General features: G+C 46.1%; 2 protein-coding genes across 2 annotated transcripts in view; one reads left to right on the top strand and one right to left on the bottom strand.

Moving 5' to 3' along the window:
- Positions 1-12194, bottom strand: part of EIF2A (eukaryotic translation initiation factor 2A) — a 42984-nt gene extending 30790 nt beyond the window's left edge. The window contains exons 1-2 of the mRNA XM_058661435.1: positions 12123-12194; positions 4017-4086 (exon numbers count right to left, since the gene is read on the bottom strand). Of these exons, the coding sequence (XP_058517418.1) occupies positions 4017-4086; positions 12123-12150 (98 nt within the window). The 5' untranslated portion in view covers positions 12151-12194. The remainder of the gene's footprint in view (positions 1-4016; positions 4087-12122) is intronic.
- Positions 12195-12414: 220 nt separating this feature from the next.
- On the top strand, positions 12415-14532 carry SERP1 (stress associated endoplasmic reticulum protein 1). Its single transcript, XM_004597696.3, has 3 exons — positions 12415-12745; positions 13029-13104; positions 14249-14532. Exons 1-3 carry the CDS (start codon positions 12662-12664, stop codon positions 14287-14289), a joined length of 201 nt encoding a protein of 66 aa, XP_004597753.1. The 5' UTR covers positions 12415-12661; the 3' UTR covers positions 14290-14532.
- The last annotated feature ends 1004 nt before the right edge of the window (positions 14533-15536 follow it).

The following is a 15536-nucleotide window of genomic DNA, read 5'->3' as shown; positions in this document are numbered from 1 at the left end:
TAAAGCAGACGGAAGGTGTGTTTTGTGTCTGCCAAATTAAAATATATATATTTTTATATATTTACAAATACACACACATATATGCCCTGTTTGCCAAATTTAAAAGTATATATTTATAAATACACAGCTAAATATATATATTAAAATATTTATTTATCTTTATTGGAAAGTCAGATATATAGAGAGGAGAGACAGAGATGAAGATTTTCCATCTAATGATTCACTCCCCAAACGGCCACAATGGCTAAAGCTGAGCCAATCCAAAGCCAGGAGCCTCTTCCTCCAGGTCTCCCACACGGGTGCAGGGTCCCAAGGCATTGGGCCGTCCTCGACTGCTTTCCCAGGCCACAAGCAGGGAGCTGGATGGGAATGGAGCCGCCAGGATTAGAACTGGTGCCCATGTGGGATCCCGGCACGTTCAAGGCGAGGACTTTGGCCACTAGGCCACTTTACTGCGCATCTACTTCACTTCATGGGTGATGTCTCTATAGCTGATCTCAGGCCTACATTTCCTGTAGGTTCTGCATAAAGAAACGCTAAAATTGGGCCTTAGATTTGCATGGGATCAACCTGATTCTAACATTCTCCAGCAACAGTTCACTGGATAACTACTGACCTAAACCAGGGCTTCATATGCTAGTTAACACACTCAGGGGGCAGTATCACCGGGAATTTGCTAAAAATGCGAATTATCAGGCTCCACTCCTGATCCAACGTATTAGAAAATGTGGAGGGCAGCTGTAATTTATGTTTTAACAAGCCTTTCAAATGACTCTGACGCACGCCCAGGTCTAAGAATGACTGGCCTACACTTTTGATGCCCTTAGGGCTACAAAATGGCAACCATCTAATACCATCATTCCCTCTGTAATTACCTGCTGAAATTCTTCAATAAAAAAATAAAATAAAAACAAAACAAAAACTTTTATGTGGCCAGTAAGGAGGTGCAGCATGCTAACCGTGCACCTGCAGGGCAGCATCCCATATGGACACTGGTACAAGATCTGGCTGTTCCGCTTCCAGTCCATCTCCTTGCTTATGATCCTGTACAGTGGTGGAGAACGGCTCAGTCTGCTGGGCCCCTGCATCTGCTAGGAGCCCAGAAAAAGTGCCTGGTTCCTGTTTCAAATTGGCTCAGCTCCAGCTGTTGTGGGTTTTTGGGGAACCTCTGTCTGTTTCTCCTTTTCTTAGAATAACCCAACTTAAAACAAACAAACAAAAAAAAACCTTGTGGGCGGGAAAAGGTGAAATAAAACAAAATATAATCAAAAAAACTCTCCTTCATCCACAATTTGGTCCCTGAAAAAAAGTATGTACAAGAAAGGCAAAATAAATGCTAGATCACTTTATCAGTTATCACAAATGGTTTTCTTTATTGGACTGGAGACACAGAGGCAGCTCCTGCACCAGCTGGCCCACTCCCTGCGCGGCCACAGTGGCCGAGGGGGCAGCTCGCCCTAACTCCAGCTTCCTGCGTTCTGCTGCGAGATGCCCCGAGTGTATGAAGTGCACTCGGTGTGCTACACATGAGCTGACCACTTCTCCAAGAGCTGTTTCTTTTCAATAAGGAACGGTATTTAGAGACCGTAATCTGGAAGGCTGCTGTTAGTGCGTTATCACTGCTTCCAGAACATTCTAATGAACAAAATTTGAGAAATCTTGCTTCCTAATGATAGTAATATAATTCTGTATTTACTGTATCCCACAATAAGTCAAATGACTACATGAGTTTACCGCTTACCATGAAATGATCAAATATACCTGAAAACTGTGTAGGTTGGGCCCGGTGCAGTAGCCTAGTGGCTAAAGTCCTTTGCTTGCACGCACCAGGATCCCATATCAGTGCCAGTTCTAATCCTGGCAGCCCCACTTCCCATCCAGCTCCCTGCTTGTGGCCTGGGAAAGCAGTCGAAGACGGCCCAAAACCTTGGGACGCTGCACCCATGTGGGAAACCAGGAAGAAGCTCCTGGCTTCAGATCAGTTCAGCTTTAGCCACTGGGAGAGTGAATCATTGGATGGAAAATCTTCCTGTCTGTCCTCTCTGTATATCTGACTTTCCAATAAAAACAAATAAATCTTAAAAAAAAATTGTGGTTGGGCCCGGCAGAGTGGCCTAGTGGCTAAAGTCCTCACCTTGAATGTGCCGGGATCCCACATGGGCACCAGTTCTAATCCTGGCGGCTCCACTTTCCATCCAGCTCCCTGCTTGTGGCCTGGGAAAGCAATTGAGGATGGCCCAATGCTTTGGGACCCTGCACCCGTGTGGGAGACCTGGAGGAAGCTCCTGTTTCCTGGTTTTGGATCGGCACAGCACTGGCTGTTGCGGCTCACTTGGGGAGTGAAACATCGGATGGAAGATCTTCCTCTCTGTCTCTCGTCCTCTGTATATATGACTTTGTAATAACAAATAAATAGGGCCTGGCAGCGTGGCCTAGCGGCTAAAGTCCTCGCCTTGAAAGCCCCGGGATCCCAGATGGCGCCGGTTCTAATCCCGGCAGCTCCACTTCCCATCCAGCTCCCTGCTTGTGGCCTGGGAAAGCAGTCAAGGATGGCCCAAAGCTTTGGGACCCTGCACCCGCGTGGGAGACCCGGAAGAGGTTCCAGGTTCCCGGCTTCGGATCAGTGCGCACCGGCCCGTTGCGGCTCACTTGGGGAGTGAATCATCGGACGGAAGATCTTCCTCTCTGTCTCTCCTCCTCTCTGTATATCTGCCTTTCCAATAAAAATAAATAAATCTTTAAAAAATAATAATAATAATAAATAAATAAATCTTTAAAAAAAATTGTGGTTTTCTGTGGTTACAGCACTAACTCTCTGGTACACAGCTACGTTCATTTGTTTCTGTTTCCATTTAAGTATTTTTAATTTCTCTCTTTTTGAAGATTTATTTATTTTAAAGGAAGGTTGTTTCTTTAAAAATTAAATATATATATATTTTATTTTTTATTGGAAAATCAGATTTACAGAGAGGAGGAGTCACAAAAATCTTCCATTCACTGGTTCATTCCCCAAGTGGCTGCAATGTCTAGAGCTGTGCCGATCCGAAGCCAGGGGTCAGCAGCTTCTGGGTCTCCCACACGGGTGCAGGGTCCCAAGGCGTTGGGCCGTCCTTGACTGCTTCCCCAGGCCACAAGCAGGGAGCAGGATGGGAAGCAGGGAGCTGGATGGGAAGCAGGGCCGCCGGAATTAGAACCGGTGCCCATATGGGATCGCAGTGCATGCAAGGCGAGGACTCTAGCCACTAGGCTACCATGCCAGACCCAAGATTTATTTATATTTTTATTTGAAATCAGATTTTACAGACGGGGGAAAAATGTATAGAGAAAGAGTGATCTTCCATTGCCTGGTTCACTGCCCTAAAGGCTGCCAGGCCAGAACTGAGCTGATTTGATGCTGGGAGCCCTGGAATCTCTTTCTGGTCTCTGATATGCATGGTGGGGTTCTAAGCACTTTAAGCCATCCCGCGCTGCCTTCCCAGGCCACAGGCAGGGAGCTGGATCGGAAGCAAAGGAGCCAAGAGCGGGACCAATGTCATTTGGGATGTTGGTTCTTCAGAGCGGAGGATTAGTTTGTAGAGCCACCACACCAGCACTGAAATTTGATTAATTTAAGATAATTACACAGTTCAAATTCAAAACTACATTCATCAAAGTTGATCCACAGCCAATACCTCCGAGTCCCTTAACTCTCTCTCACTCTGTGAGTATAAGGTAGTTGTTTTTACTAGTTTATCATTTACCTCTTCTGGAGAAAAATGACTTGAATTCAATGTCTGTGAGGTCTGCACACTCCCTTTCTCTGCCTGCCCCCAGCAGCACCTCCCAACGGCGGGTATTGTTTTTCAAATCTGAAGATCACTATCCTTGACAGTGCTTTTCCACATTCTATTGATACTACAGAGTATGTCCCCAAAACCTTATGTATCCTTTTTATTCCTGTTTAAAACATACCCAACTACAACACAAATTTTCTACTCTATGTTCTCTATAACACCACTCGACAAACCAAGCCGTACCTTGGAAACACCGTGCTTTCCGTGAAATGCGGTGGCCCATTGACCATATACAGTCCTTCTGAGCCTCGAACTGTAAAAACAAAACGAAAGGGACCACCATTACTCTACTGGTACAATTATCAGAAGTGTTCTAAAAAAAAATCAAAAACTTTACAGACAAAATATTAGCATAACTGTCAAACATTTTACTGAATTATAGAATGCTAGCATTAATGGGGCGTGGTTTCTTCCTCTAAATCAAGTAACTGCTGAGAAATAAATATGTGGTTTTCAGAACTAAAAATTTGAAACGTTCATGGTTATCAGCAGAATAAATGGCACTGTGATACAGTAAAAATGACACCAGCGAAGGGCAGACGTGGGCTCCTGTGTCCTAACATGTAAAACAGATATCACAGCACATGAGCTATGTAAGATAGAATGAAAATATAAAATGTATGTAACATTCTTAGCTATGCGAAGCATTACAAATATGTTTACAATCACTGAAAGAGAACAAGCAAAATGAAACATTATTTACTAATAAGTTTTCAATGATAGTAATATCCTAAAAACTCAAGTGAGACCAGAGTTCATGAATAAATAAGTAAATAAAGCACCTGTAGAATCACATTATGGTTTTAAATGGGTGAGTTAAACGTATCTAAAATAGGCCAAATAGTCAATTGAGTCATTCAAGAAATGTTTACTGGCAAATCATCTCCAAGGTCCGAGGTCCAGTGTTGGGCACAGGACACAGACCAGGGAGGGGAACCAGTCCTGCGCATGGTCTCTCAGCAAACAGTGGTCAGTCACCCCAACATGTAACTAACACAGATCAGGGAGGGGAACCCGTCCTGTGCCTGGTCTCTCAGCAAACAGTGGTCAGTCACCCCAACATGTAACTAACACTGAAGCTAGCGCTACAAGGAAACCGGAAGGTGGAGTGTGTAACAAGGAGTTCCGACCTAAAAGATAAAAGTTAGGAAAAGTGTGCTTGAACGATGCATACGCTGAGGTCTAAACAGAGAGCAGCACATAATAAGCAAAGAGAATTAGTAACACCTACAAAAGCTGCACAGCAAGAACAATGACAAAGTACCAGAGGGACGGAGACAAGGCACACAGGCTGGAAGAGAGAACAGGGCTGAGATCTCTCTGCAAGTGAAGCACTGTTGTTCTGTACCCTAAGGATGCTGGGAAACTCAAGCTGATTGCTAAAACCAGATCTGCACTTGGAAAAGGTCAACCTGGTATAATGAATATAGAAAATCAAGTGTAAAGATGAAGAGACAGGAGCCAGGCAGCATGGCCTAGCAGTTAAAGTCCTCGCATAGAACGCGCCAGGATCCTGTATGGGTGCCAGTTTTAATCCCAATGGCCCCTTTCCCATCCAGCTCCCTGCCTGTGGACTGGGAAAGCAGTTGAGGATGGCCTAAGGCCTTGGGACCCTTTGCCCACATGGGAGACCTGGAAGAGGCTCTGTGCTTCTGGCTTTGGGTCAGCTCAGCTTCAGCCATTGCGGCCATTTGGAGAGTGAATCATTGGATAGAAGATCTTCCTCTCTGTCTCTCCTCCTCCCTGTAAATCTGACTTTCCAATAAAATAAATAAATACATCTTAAAAAAAGTGTAAGTAATGAAGGCAATAAAAACATTTATGGAGGTCCATGGCTACTGTTCATATGCTTTCATTTCTACGAGCTACTCACACATCTTCATCCTTCTCTTGGTTACTGGTGGAGAGGGGATCCTTGGCTCTGTGATCTCCATTTCTTTCCTTCCCAAGAACCGTCAAGGGGTGGACGCTGTGGCCGACTACCTGGTCAACCCCTCCCTTGCCACAGTGTAGCTGAGTCCTGGTTTCTCTGCTTCCAGTCTGCCTTTTCGCTAATGAGCATGCTATGCTTCAGAGAATGATGGCCAAAGTGCTGGAGGCCCTGCCAAGCACCGGGGAGAGCTGAGAGCTGGGCCAGGCTCAGGCCTGGCATGCTCATTTACCAATGAACCAGCAGAGGGCGATGGTCTCTTGCGTCTAGCGCTTGCTCAGGCTCTCTTGGCTGCGTCTCTGATGCACAGAACAAACATTGAAAAAAACAAAAAAACTACCAGGAAATGGGTCTCAGAACACTGCTATTCTACTTGAGAACTAGCTCAAATTTCAGATATTTGAGGACCCCAAAGTAAATCTAAACTTAGAACAAAAGAATCAGCAATGAGTAACACAACTATACCCTTGTAGAGCCTCCACAGAAAATAAACATACATAACTGCATGATGAGTTTATTGTGAAACATCTGTTAGTGTACAGCTGGATGCCATGTTTGGTCTTATACAGAACTCAGCACCCAGCTATTTGGGGAGGACAGCTGCCCCCGTGGGTGGTTTGTCTGAGAGTGGAGCCTGGAAAAGTACTCTGCATGCATCAAAATCCAAACTCCTTATATCACAGCCCGCACAGTTCTGAGAGCTGGTCCCTGAAAAGCTCAACTATGTGTCAGGCATTAAGGATTGAAAATAAACGGCTGAGACACTCACATCCCACAATGTGGGCTTGGTGTCTGCCCCTGGTTCCTGACTCCAGGGTCCTGCTATGCTAACAAAGCCCCTGTCAGGGAAGTGGGGAGTTTCAGGACCTGGGCCCCTGCCAATCCCGCAACAGACCTGGCGACTGGGCTTCCGGCTCCTGGCTGCAGCACGTCCCTCCACCCACCTACCAACCCACAAGTCACTGAAGGTATTTGGGAAGTGAGATGAAGCTTTCTCTCTCTCTGCTTCTTAATTAATAATTAGTTAAATCCATCATTGGATTTAACTAAAATATTATGATTTCAAAGAATCTTGGTCTATTGCTACAACGTGCACACACATTCAAACATCCAGTTTGAAAATCTCTAAAGATGTTTATAAAAAATCATGTGTCCTGGGCCTGGTGGCGTGGCCTAGCGGCTAAAGTCCTCACCTTGAAAGCCCCAGGATCCCATATGGGCGCCGGTTCTTATCCCGGCTGCTCCACTTCCCATCCAGCTCCCTGCTTGTGGCCTGGGAAAGCAGTGGAGGACGGCCCAAAGCTTTGGGACACTGCACCCGCGTGGGAGACCCGGAAGAGGTTCCAGGTTCCCGGCTTCGGATCGGCGCACACCGGCAGTTGCAGCTCACTTGGGGAGTGAATCATCGGACGGAAGATCTTCCTCTCTGTCTCTCCTCCTCTCTGTATATCTGACTTTATAATAAAAGTAAATAAATCTTAAAAAACATATTTCATAAGACAAGCAGTTATCAAAACTGCTATGAAGGCTGCTGAAAATGTTGGTTCTCCATTAAATTAGACAATCTTGTTTGTACACAATGCTTTATAATATGTATGTCGGGCATTAGTGGAATCAATTGTCAATTGAATCCATCATATGTATCATACTGGATCATTATAGTTTGTTCATATGAGAAAACACTATTTAAATTAATTATTCCATTTTGTATCTCCCCATCTAGAAGAAAGTAAGGAAGGACATTTTGGACCTCTAAGTTACTTGAATGGATCCAATCATTTTACACAACTTCCTTACAGAAATTTGTATTGGATACACAAAGTTTATCAAGCAAAACAAAAAATGAAATCCATAATGGAACAGTCACTGCTTTGTATGTTAACAAAAGCAAAAATAAACATAGACTCAAAATTTCAGCAAGTGAATTTTTTACAATATAACTTTCTAAAGAGAAATTCATTTTAATTACAAGTATATGAATCAGAAACAGCAAGGAGAATTTTAAATTTGTTTAATAGAGTCAAATTGGGTGAGATTTTGAGCTTTTAATGCTTTCTTCCTATAATCAAAAAGGATCAGTGACAGGCCCTGCTAAATAAAGATAATCTCTGTTAGAAGCTATTAAAGATAATCTGTAACTTTTTAAAAAGAGTTATTACACCCCGGCAGGGTAGCCTAGTGGTTCAAATCTTAGCCTTGAACATGCCGGGATCCCATATGGGCGCAGGTTCAAATACCGGCAGCCCCGCTTCCTATCTAGCTCCCTGCTTGTGGCCTGGGAGAGCAGTCGAGAACGGCCCAAAGTCTTGAGACCCTGCACCCGCGTGGGAGACCTGGAAGAGGCTCCTGGCCACTTGAGGAGTGAATCAGCAGACGAAAGATCTTCCTCTCTGTCTCTCCTCCTTTCTGTATATCTGATTTTCCAACAAAAATAAATAAATCTTGGGCCAGGCGCGGTAGCCTAGCGGCTAAAGTCCTCACCTTGAACATGCCAGGATCCCTTATGGGCACCGGTTCTAATCCCAGCAGCCCCACTTCCCATCCAGCTCCCTGCCTGTAGCCTGGGAGAGCAGTCGAGGACGACCCAGCGCCTTGCGACCCGGGAGAGGTTCCAGGCTCCTGGCTTCAGATCGGCTCAGCTCCAGCTCTTACAGCCACTTGGGGAGTGAATGATCAGACTATCTTGCCTCCTCCGGTATATCTGACTTTCCAATAAAAATAGTTATTATATTAAATTTTGTATCTACACAATATACTTTCTAAATGTACTGAAAACTTCAGCAACTCTAACGTTTTCTTGTCTTCCTCTAGGCCTGAGTTAGAATCACAAAAGCAATCGGCTTTATAAACAAGGGTCTTACGGCAGGGATACAGTGATCCTTAAAACACGATACTTTTCCCAACCCTTCCATTAGCTCAACTGCACGTCACAATTTAGGAGAAATGACTCAGTGACAATCAGGTCAGCTGCTGGGACTACATGGATTTCGTGTTACGGTTATTACTGTTTTAGACACATAGCATTTAGACCTCCTTAAAGGAGACATTAGAGATTTTTTTATTTTGTTTTTCTAAAGACTATTCAAGGGTGAGAATTCTAATCTGGCCTTCACAATTTGATTAGAAGTTGACTGATGAACCGATTCAAGCAAAAGAGACTCAGCCTTAGGGCTCCTGCTGGGCCCTCAGAGCCATTGGGTGGCTGAAAGGCACTTTGGGCATGAAGCTGAGCCATGGGCAGCACTGGCCTGACTGACGCCTTAAGCATATGGAAATTCAAACCAAAATCCCAGTTTTCAGTTAGGTTTTTCACATTTCTAATTAACAGTCTTGACTAATAAATGTACTGGGTAATCTCCGAGTTACCCACAGCTCTAAAATCACTCAAGTCTAAATTTAACAAAAGCATTTAGAAGTTAAAAAAAAATCCATAGTTGGATAAAATATTTACACTATGTGTAAAAAATTATCAAGTGTATTCTATTGAAAGGAAATTGTACTACAGAATTAGCTAATCTGAATACAATCCTGACCGTGACAATTTCCACTGTGAATTTCATCAGTCCTGCTCCGGGGGCCTCTCAGAACAGAGGATCATCACTCTCCAGTAATTTGACCGTAAGGGAGTTATCCTTCATGAATGAAAAGAAAATGATTCATTTTTTCATTTGAGAGGCAGAGAGACATCTGCCAGTTCTTTCCCCAATTGCCCACAGCAGCTGGGCTGCGCCAGGCCGACCCTGAGAGCTCAGTGTATGAGCGGAAGACTTGGACTCAACCGTGTGAGTCATCACACGCTGACCCCAGAGCATGCATTAGCAGAAAGCTGGAATGTAGCGTGGAACCAAATCCTAAACCCACGCTGTTTAGACAGCGGACGGCAGCAACTTTCTGGCTAGCTAAAAGGCCTGCCCTTCTTCCTCTAGTAAACATTTGGAGTTCATGTGTTAACTGGGCACTTACTTCATTCGCTACTGTGAAGACAGGCCTGAGTAAGAGCCCCCTGCTACCCAAGGGCATACAAACTCACAGGAGAGAAAAAGACTCTAGCAGGTAAGTAATTACCTTCTACAATAAGTAAAAATAATCCTAAGTATGAAGCAGTGACAGAAACAGACCAGGGTGCGTTGCCTCTATCTGAGAAGGTCAGGAAAGGTTCCCCAGAACAATGATGGCTGAAACCAAATTGAACAGAAAAAGCTGCCAAAATCAACAAGTACAACAGGCAAACCCTGGGCCGAAGAAATCGGCTACATTTTTAAAGGGATTAACAAAGAGTTCAGTATTAGTGTGGCACAAAATAAGATGGCTTGCAGGGAAAGAAATGAAATGTCAAGAGCTATTCTAGGATTACAAAGAGATCTACTATGTAAAACAAGATGGAATTTACTGTGCAAGCAGTGAGAGACCATTGTAAACATCACAAAACAGAAAAAAATGTATTAGGTTTGAAAATAAAATGATTGGGCCCAGCATAGTAGCCTAATGGCTAAAGTCCATGCCTTGCACGTGCTGGGATCCCATAGCGTCGCAGGTTCATATCCCGGCAGCCCCGCTTCCCATCAGCTCCCTGCTTGTGGCCTTGGGACCCTGCACCTGTGTGGGAGACCCAGAAGGGCTCCTGGCTTTGGATCAGCCTAGCTCTGGCTGTTGCGGCCACTTGGGAAGTGAACCAGGGAATGGAAGATTTTTCTCTCTGTAAATCTGACTTTTCAATACAAATAAGTAAATCTTAAAAAAAAAAAAAAATTTCCTTTTGATTGGGGCTGACATGGTGGCATAGCAACCTGATCCTCTGCCTGTGGTGATGATATTCCATATGGACACCAGATCTAGTCCAGGTTGTTTCACTTTTTTTAAAGATTTATCCATCACTCTATTTATTTATTTTATTGGAAATACAGATGAGATTCACAAAGATCTTCCATCCACAGGATTATTCCCTAAGTGGCCACAACGGCCTGAGCCGAGCTGATCTGAAGCCAGCAGCCAGGAGCTTCTTTTTGAGTTTCGCATGTGGGTGCAGGGTCCCAAGGCTTTAGCCCATCCTCTGCTGATTTCCCAGGCCACAAGTAGGGAGCCAGATGAGAAGCTGACTGCTCCACTTACGCTCCAGCTTCCTGCTTACGGCCTGGGGAAGCAGCAGAGGATGGCTCAGGTCCTTGGGCTCAGCACCCAGGTGGAAGATCCGGAAGAAGCTCCTGGCTGCTGGCTTTGCACCAGCTAGGCTGCAACCCCGGCAGCCATTTGGATAGTGAATCAGTGGACTCTAGGTAACTCTTTCAAGTAGAATAGATCAATCTCAAAAAAGAAAATTTTTCCTAGACTTCAAATAAGTATCTACTATTTTAATATATGGATATACAAGCTACATTTATGAAGTTTAAAAAATCCATTTATTTAGGTGTCTATGCCATTTAGAACAGTCTGCCTAACACATCACCCAGTAGGTTACAGTCAGTATTTGACGTTTGGTAAATGAACTCCGGCAGGCAGGATGCATAACAACAAAGATTTTAAAATACAGAATGGCAAAAAGTACAGAAGTTTAAGATTCATCTCAAGGCTCCAGCAAGAATTCCTTCGCCCCTCAACAAGTAGATAACATTTCTCTGAACGGGCTTTTTCTCTCCCCATGACTATCCTTCCTCGCCTAAGCATCCCTCTGGCATGCTGCTGGCGAGCTGCGACTTACGCCCGACCAAGTCCCAGTGCAGGGTCGCCCCCGGCACTGCCAAGCCCAAGCTCCAACACCAACTCCGTGTCAGCTTCAAATTCTCAGGAGTTCATGAGCGTTCAACTTTGAAAACGCTCATAACCATTTCCACATCGAGCATCACCAAATGCGTCTGTGGCACCCCTAGCAGCGATGACCACGCCGCTGACATTTGGAGCCTGCCAGCACAGCTCCCCGTTCGGTCCTGCAAACCTCGTTCCTTATTGTGGATGACTTAAGACCGGGGGCATTTAACGTGTAGGATCACTGGAGACAAGTGAGAGGAATGGTTGCACGAGAGCCCGTGGGACATCAGGACTGGGGACCCCCAGGGTCAGAGCTTGAGCTATCGCGTTCAGTTCTTCTGCTTGCTTGCATCACTTTACATGAAACAGCAGGGAAGCAGGATGGATGGGTAAAGGGCGGCGGGGAGGACGACAGCGCCTCACTTCGGACTGCCATGCCACAGCTGAGGAAAGCTAAAGGACCACCTGGCGCTGCCGAAAGACACAGGACACGGGAGAAGAGACCCCACCCCCCAGCCGCCCCCCCAAGGCCCCTAGGGTTGTTCTTCAAGGGCAAAGAGGCACAAAAAGAAACTACTCTTAGGAAAACAAGAGCTGTTTGCTCGTTGAGAACCCACCTGTCAAGAGCGGCGTGGACGGCGCCATCTTGTCCCGGAAAAAGAAATCCACACGCCGAGGTGAGAGTTCACAGGGGCCGAACCCAGCCGCTACACGTCTCTCCAGGCGTGGGGAAGCAGCGTCGGTGTTTCCGGGGCCGGCGGGCTCGGGGCCCGGCGACTTCCGGCAGCGGAAGGCGCAGGCGCAGCGCCGGGCTCGGCCTCGGCGGGCGGGCTGGGCGAGGGCCGGCGTGCGGCTCGGCCCTCCTCTCGGGCGGGCGGAGCCTGCTCAGTGCTGACGTTGGCACCCGAACCCGGGCAGTTGGAGGCGGCGGGCTGCACGGCTGGCTGGTTGCGTTGCGCGTCCTGGCTTCTTGTCTCGGCGCTCTCGTTCCGCGGCGGCCTGCTCGCTTCCTCCCCACGCCCCCGCCTCGCGCTCGCCGGGCCCCGGCCCCGAGGCCCGAAGCCAGCGCCCGGCCTCGCCGGCGCGGCCAGCACAGGCGGAGCGCCCTCGCAGCGGCCTTCCCGGGGCGGCCGTGGCAGGTGCCGGCGCCGCAAAGATGGTCGCCAAACAGCGGATCCGGATGGCCAACGAGAAGCACAGCAAGAACATCACGCAGCGCGGCAACGTGGCCAAGACCTCGGTACGAGAAAAAGCGGCGCCCCTTACGTCCCCGCAGTGGGCCTGGGAGTCCAGCTCTGCCCGGACCCCCAGGCCCTGGGTTCTGGGGGCTGCGAGCCGGACAATAAGTTGGGCGCGGGGCTGGGGTGGGGGGTGGGCGATCGCTGGCTGGCTGGCGGGCGTGCGGGAGGGCCTGCGATCTGGTGGTCTACGCTGCAGATTTTGGTAACTCGGGCTGCGAGTGCGCGCTGCATCTGAATCGGTGGTGGTTTTTTTTTGTTTGTTTTGTTTTTTCCCTTTTGCAGAGAAATGCCCCCGAAGAGAAGGCATCTGTAGGGCCCTGGTTACTGGCGCTCTTCATTTTTGTTGTTTGTGGCTCCGGTGAGTGTTTGCGGGGGCTCCCATCGGGCAGGGGGTGAGGGTGTGCAGCGAAGGGTTTGGGTTGACGTAGCGACCCAGCTAGGCGTGTGTGGCGAGTCCAGCCCGCCGGGTGCGCGACCCACCTGCCAAGACCTCCACCTACTGCTGTTTCATGTGAACCAAAGGCTCCAGAAACTTCCAGCTTGATTTATGCCCGGAGGAGATCAGAAAGGAGGTCAGATCTGTAGTGATGATGAAATTGGAAAGCATCCGAGATCAAACAGCACCCCTCAGATCCTCGTGGAATGAAAATTTAGAATGGTTTGCAGCTCTATTATCAGTGCCTTTCCAGGGAAGAATATGAACGTCATGTGTCCCTTAGAACTGGGATTAACGCCTAGCAGAATGTCCTGTCTTTATTGTCAACATTGGGTCTACTTTATAAAGTAGAGCAAGTGCAAAGAATGAATTCCCTGTAGAGGAAACACAGCTGTTGGGCGATTTAAACCCGTGAGACAAATGTTTTCCGATAAAGAAATGTTTGACATATGGTAAGCAAGTTTTAGCTGGGCGCTCTGCCGTTAACAGGGATACCCGGACAGACCGCAGGATAGCTGTCCTGTCTTCATTTATTGTCTTGGTAGGCAAGCTCTCAAAATTGAAAGAGATACTTCTGCCGTCCACATGCCAAGGTTACGGGGATTTCTGTTGAACATTCCACTTTGCCTTTGCGCTGAACCTACCAACTGGAAGCTCTCCTGATCAATGGCCTGGAGCCAAGCAGTTTATATAACCTAAAAGGATTATTGGATTTCAGCTTTGTGAGAATGAGGAAGCGTGCATATGTTATTGCCAGACCTTAGAAGGATGCTGAATTATTTTGGGGTAAACCACAGTAATTCCATGCTAGAAAAACCAGTTTGCTTTGGGTGCTTTAAGTTCTTTATAAATAAAGTGGTTACTTAGGAATGCTCTCAGGGGCTCAGAGAAGCTGGGATCTTTTAAGAGGTAGCGTATGGACATTTCACTGTCCTCCTGCAGTCGGGCTGGTCTCCCTTGTGCAGTGCGTTGCAGTGCACTGCCGCCCCCCTAGCAGGTGGCTTGGCATCCAGTGAGGTCTGTGTTGTTGAAAGCTCATCTTGTTGTTTGCTTTTTCTCTTTGCAGCGATTTTCCAGATTATTCAGAGTATCAGGATGGGCATGTGAAGTGACTGACCTTAAGATGTTTCCATTCTCCTGTGAATTTTAACTTGAACTCATTCCTGATGTTTGATACCCTGGTTAAAAACAGCTCAGTAAAGCATCCTGCCTCCGAATGACTTTCCTATCATCCTTCCTGTGTCATTCCAAGATTTCTTCACAAGTCATTCCAAGTTTTCTAGTCCATACCACAGTGCCTTGCAAAAACACCACATGAGAAAAGCAATAAAATTTGATTGTTAAGCTACAGTAGTGGACCCTACTTATTCAGTCAGTGAAGAGTTTCTTTTTTTTAATATTACTAAGACAATCTGCAGTATGAATAAATTAGATTAAATCTGAGTAGACAGGATCTAAATTTCGTTCACCCTAATATGAACATGAAATTAGCTTAATTTAAAATGTGGACTTTGCTAATTTTTTTTTTCTAGCTAGGCACTTTATTACTGTCTCAAAAGCACACTCCCTTAGAGGGTCTTGTAACCAACTCGTAATAAGGTGCTTATCCACAGAACAACACACCATGCAGCTTAGTTTGGCCACAACTGTTAGCACCTGAGGTTTTAAAACAGCTTGTAGATACATTGTGTGAAGGGAGATGCTTAAAGCCACGCCTTCTGTGGTAACAATTTTGTTTCTGTTGCACTCTTTGGATTTTTGTATAACTGATCTGGTAACCTAATTCTCGTGGAGCATTTTGTGACTTGGTCACTGCAGTTTCACTGGAAGTTTCTGTGGTCAAATCAGGGAAAGTTGGCTATGTCACATGATTGCAGAATTATTTGAGTATTTTAAAGGATTTTACTATACTAGACAAAACTTTAGGAAGAAAAATACTAAAAAATGAGTGCCTCATCAATACTTGGTCTACAGCGCTGGAGGCCTCTTAGCCTGTGAATGGCACTTTTAATACCAAACAAGGCACATCAACTAAGAAGTTACACTGCGTTTGTGAATGACTTTTCCAGGTCTCTGGAATGTCCCTAGGGTATCTTAAGTACACATCAGAGTTCTTGTTTGGAATTAAATGGATTTGTTGATAAGGATCAATCTTTAGTCTTCCCTTAGTTGTATGATTTTATAGGTTATGATTGGTCAAATTTTCTTCTAATAGGGTGAGAGTGATAAGGCAGGCTTGGGATCTTAGTACTGGTACTAGCTGCTTATGCGCTTGGCCCGTTGTTGGTGAAAAGGCTTGAGCAGTGTCTATTAATGAATTCGATGAAAGCTGCTTAGTTTACTTTGTTAATTGC

Source organism: Ochotona princeps, chromosome 3 (assembly GCF_030435755.1).
Source record: "Ochotona princeps isolate mOchPri1 chromosome 3, mOchPri1.hap1, whole genome shotgun sequence".
Classification (NCBI taxonomy): Eukaryota; Metazoa; Chordata; class Mammalia; order Lagomorpha; family Ochotonidae; genus Ochotona; species Ochotona princeps.
Note: the sequence above shows the minus strand (reverse complement) of the source record. Positions and strands in the feature narration are given on the sequence as shown.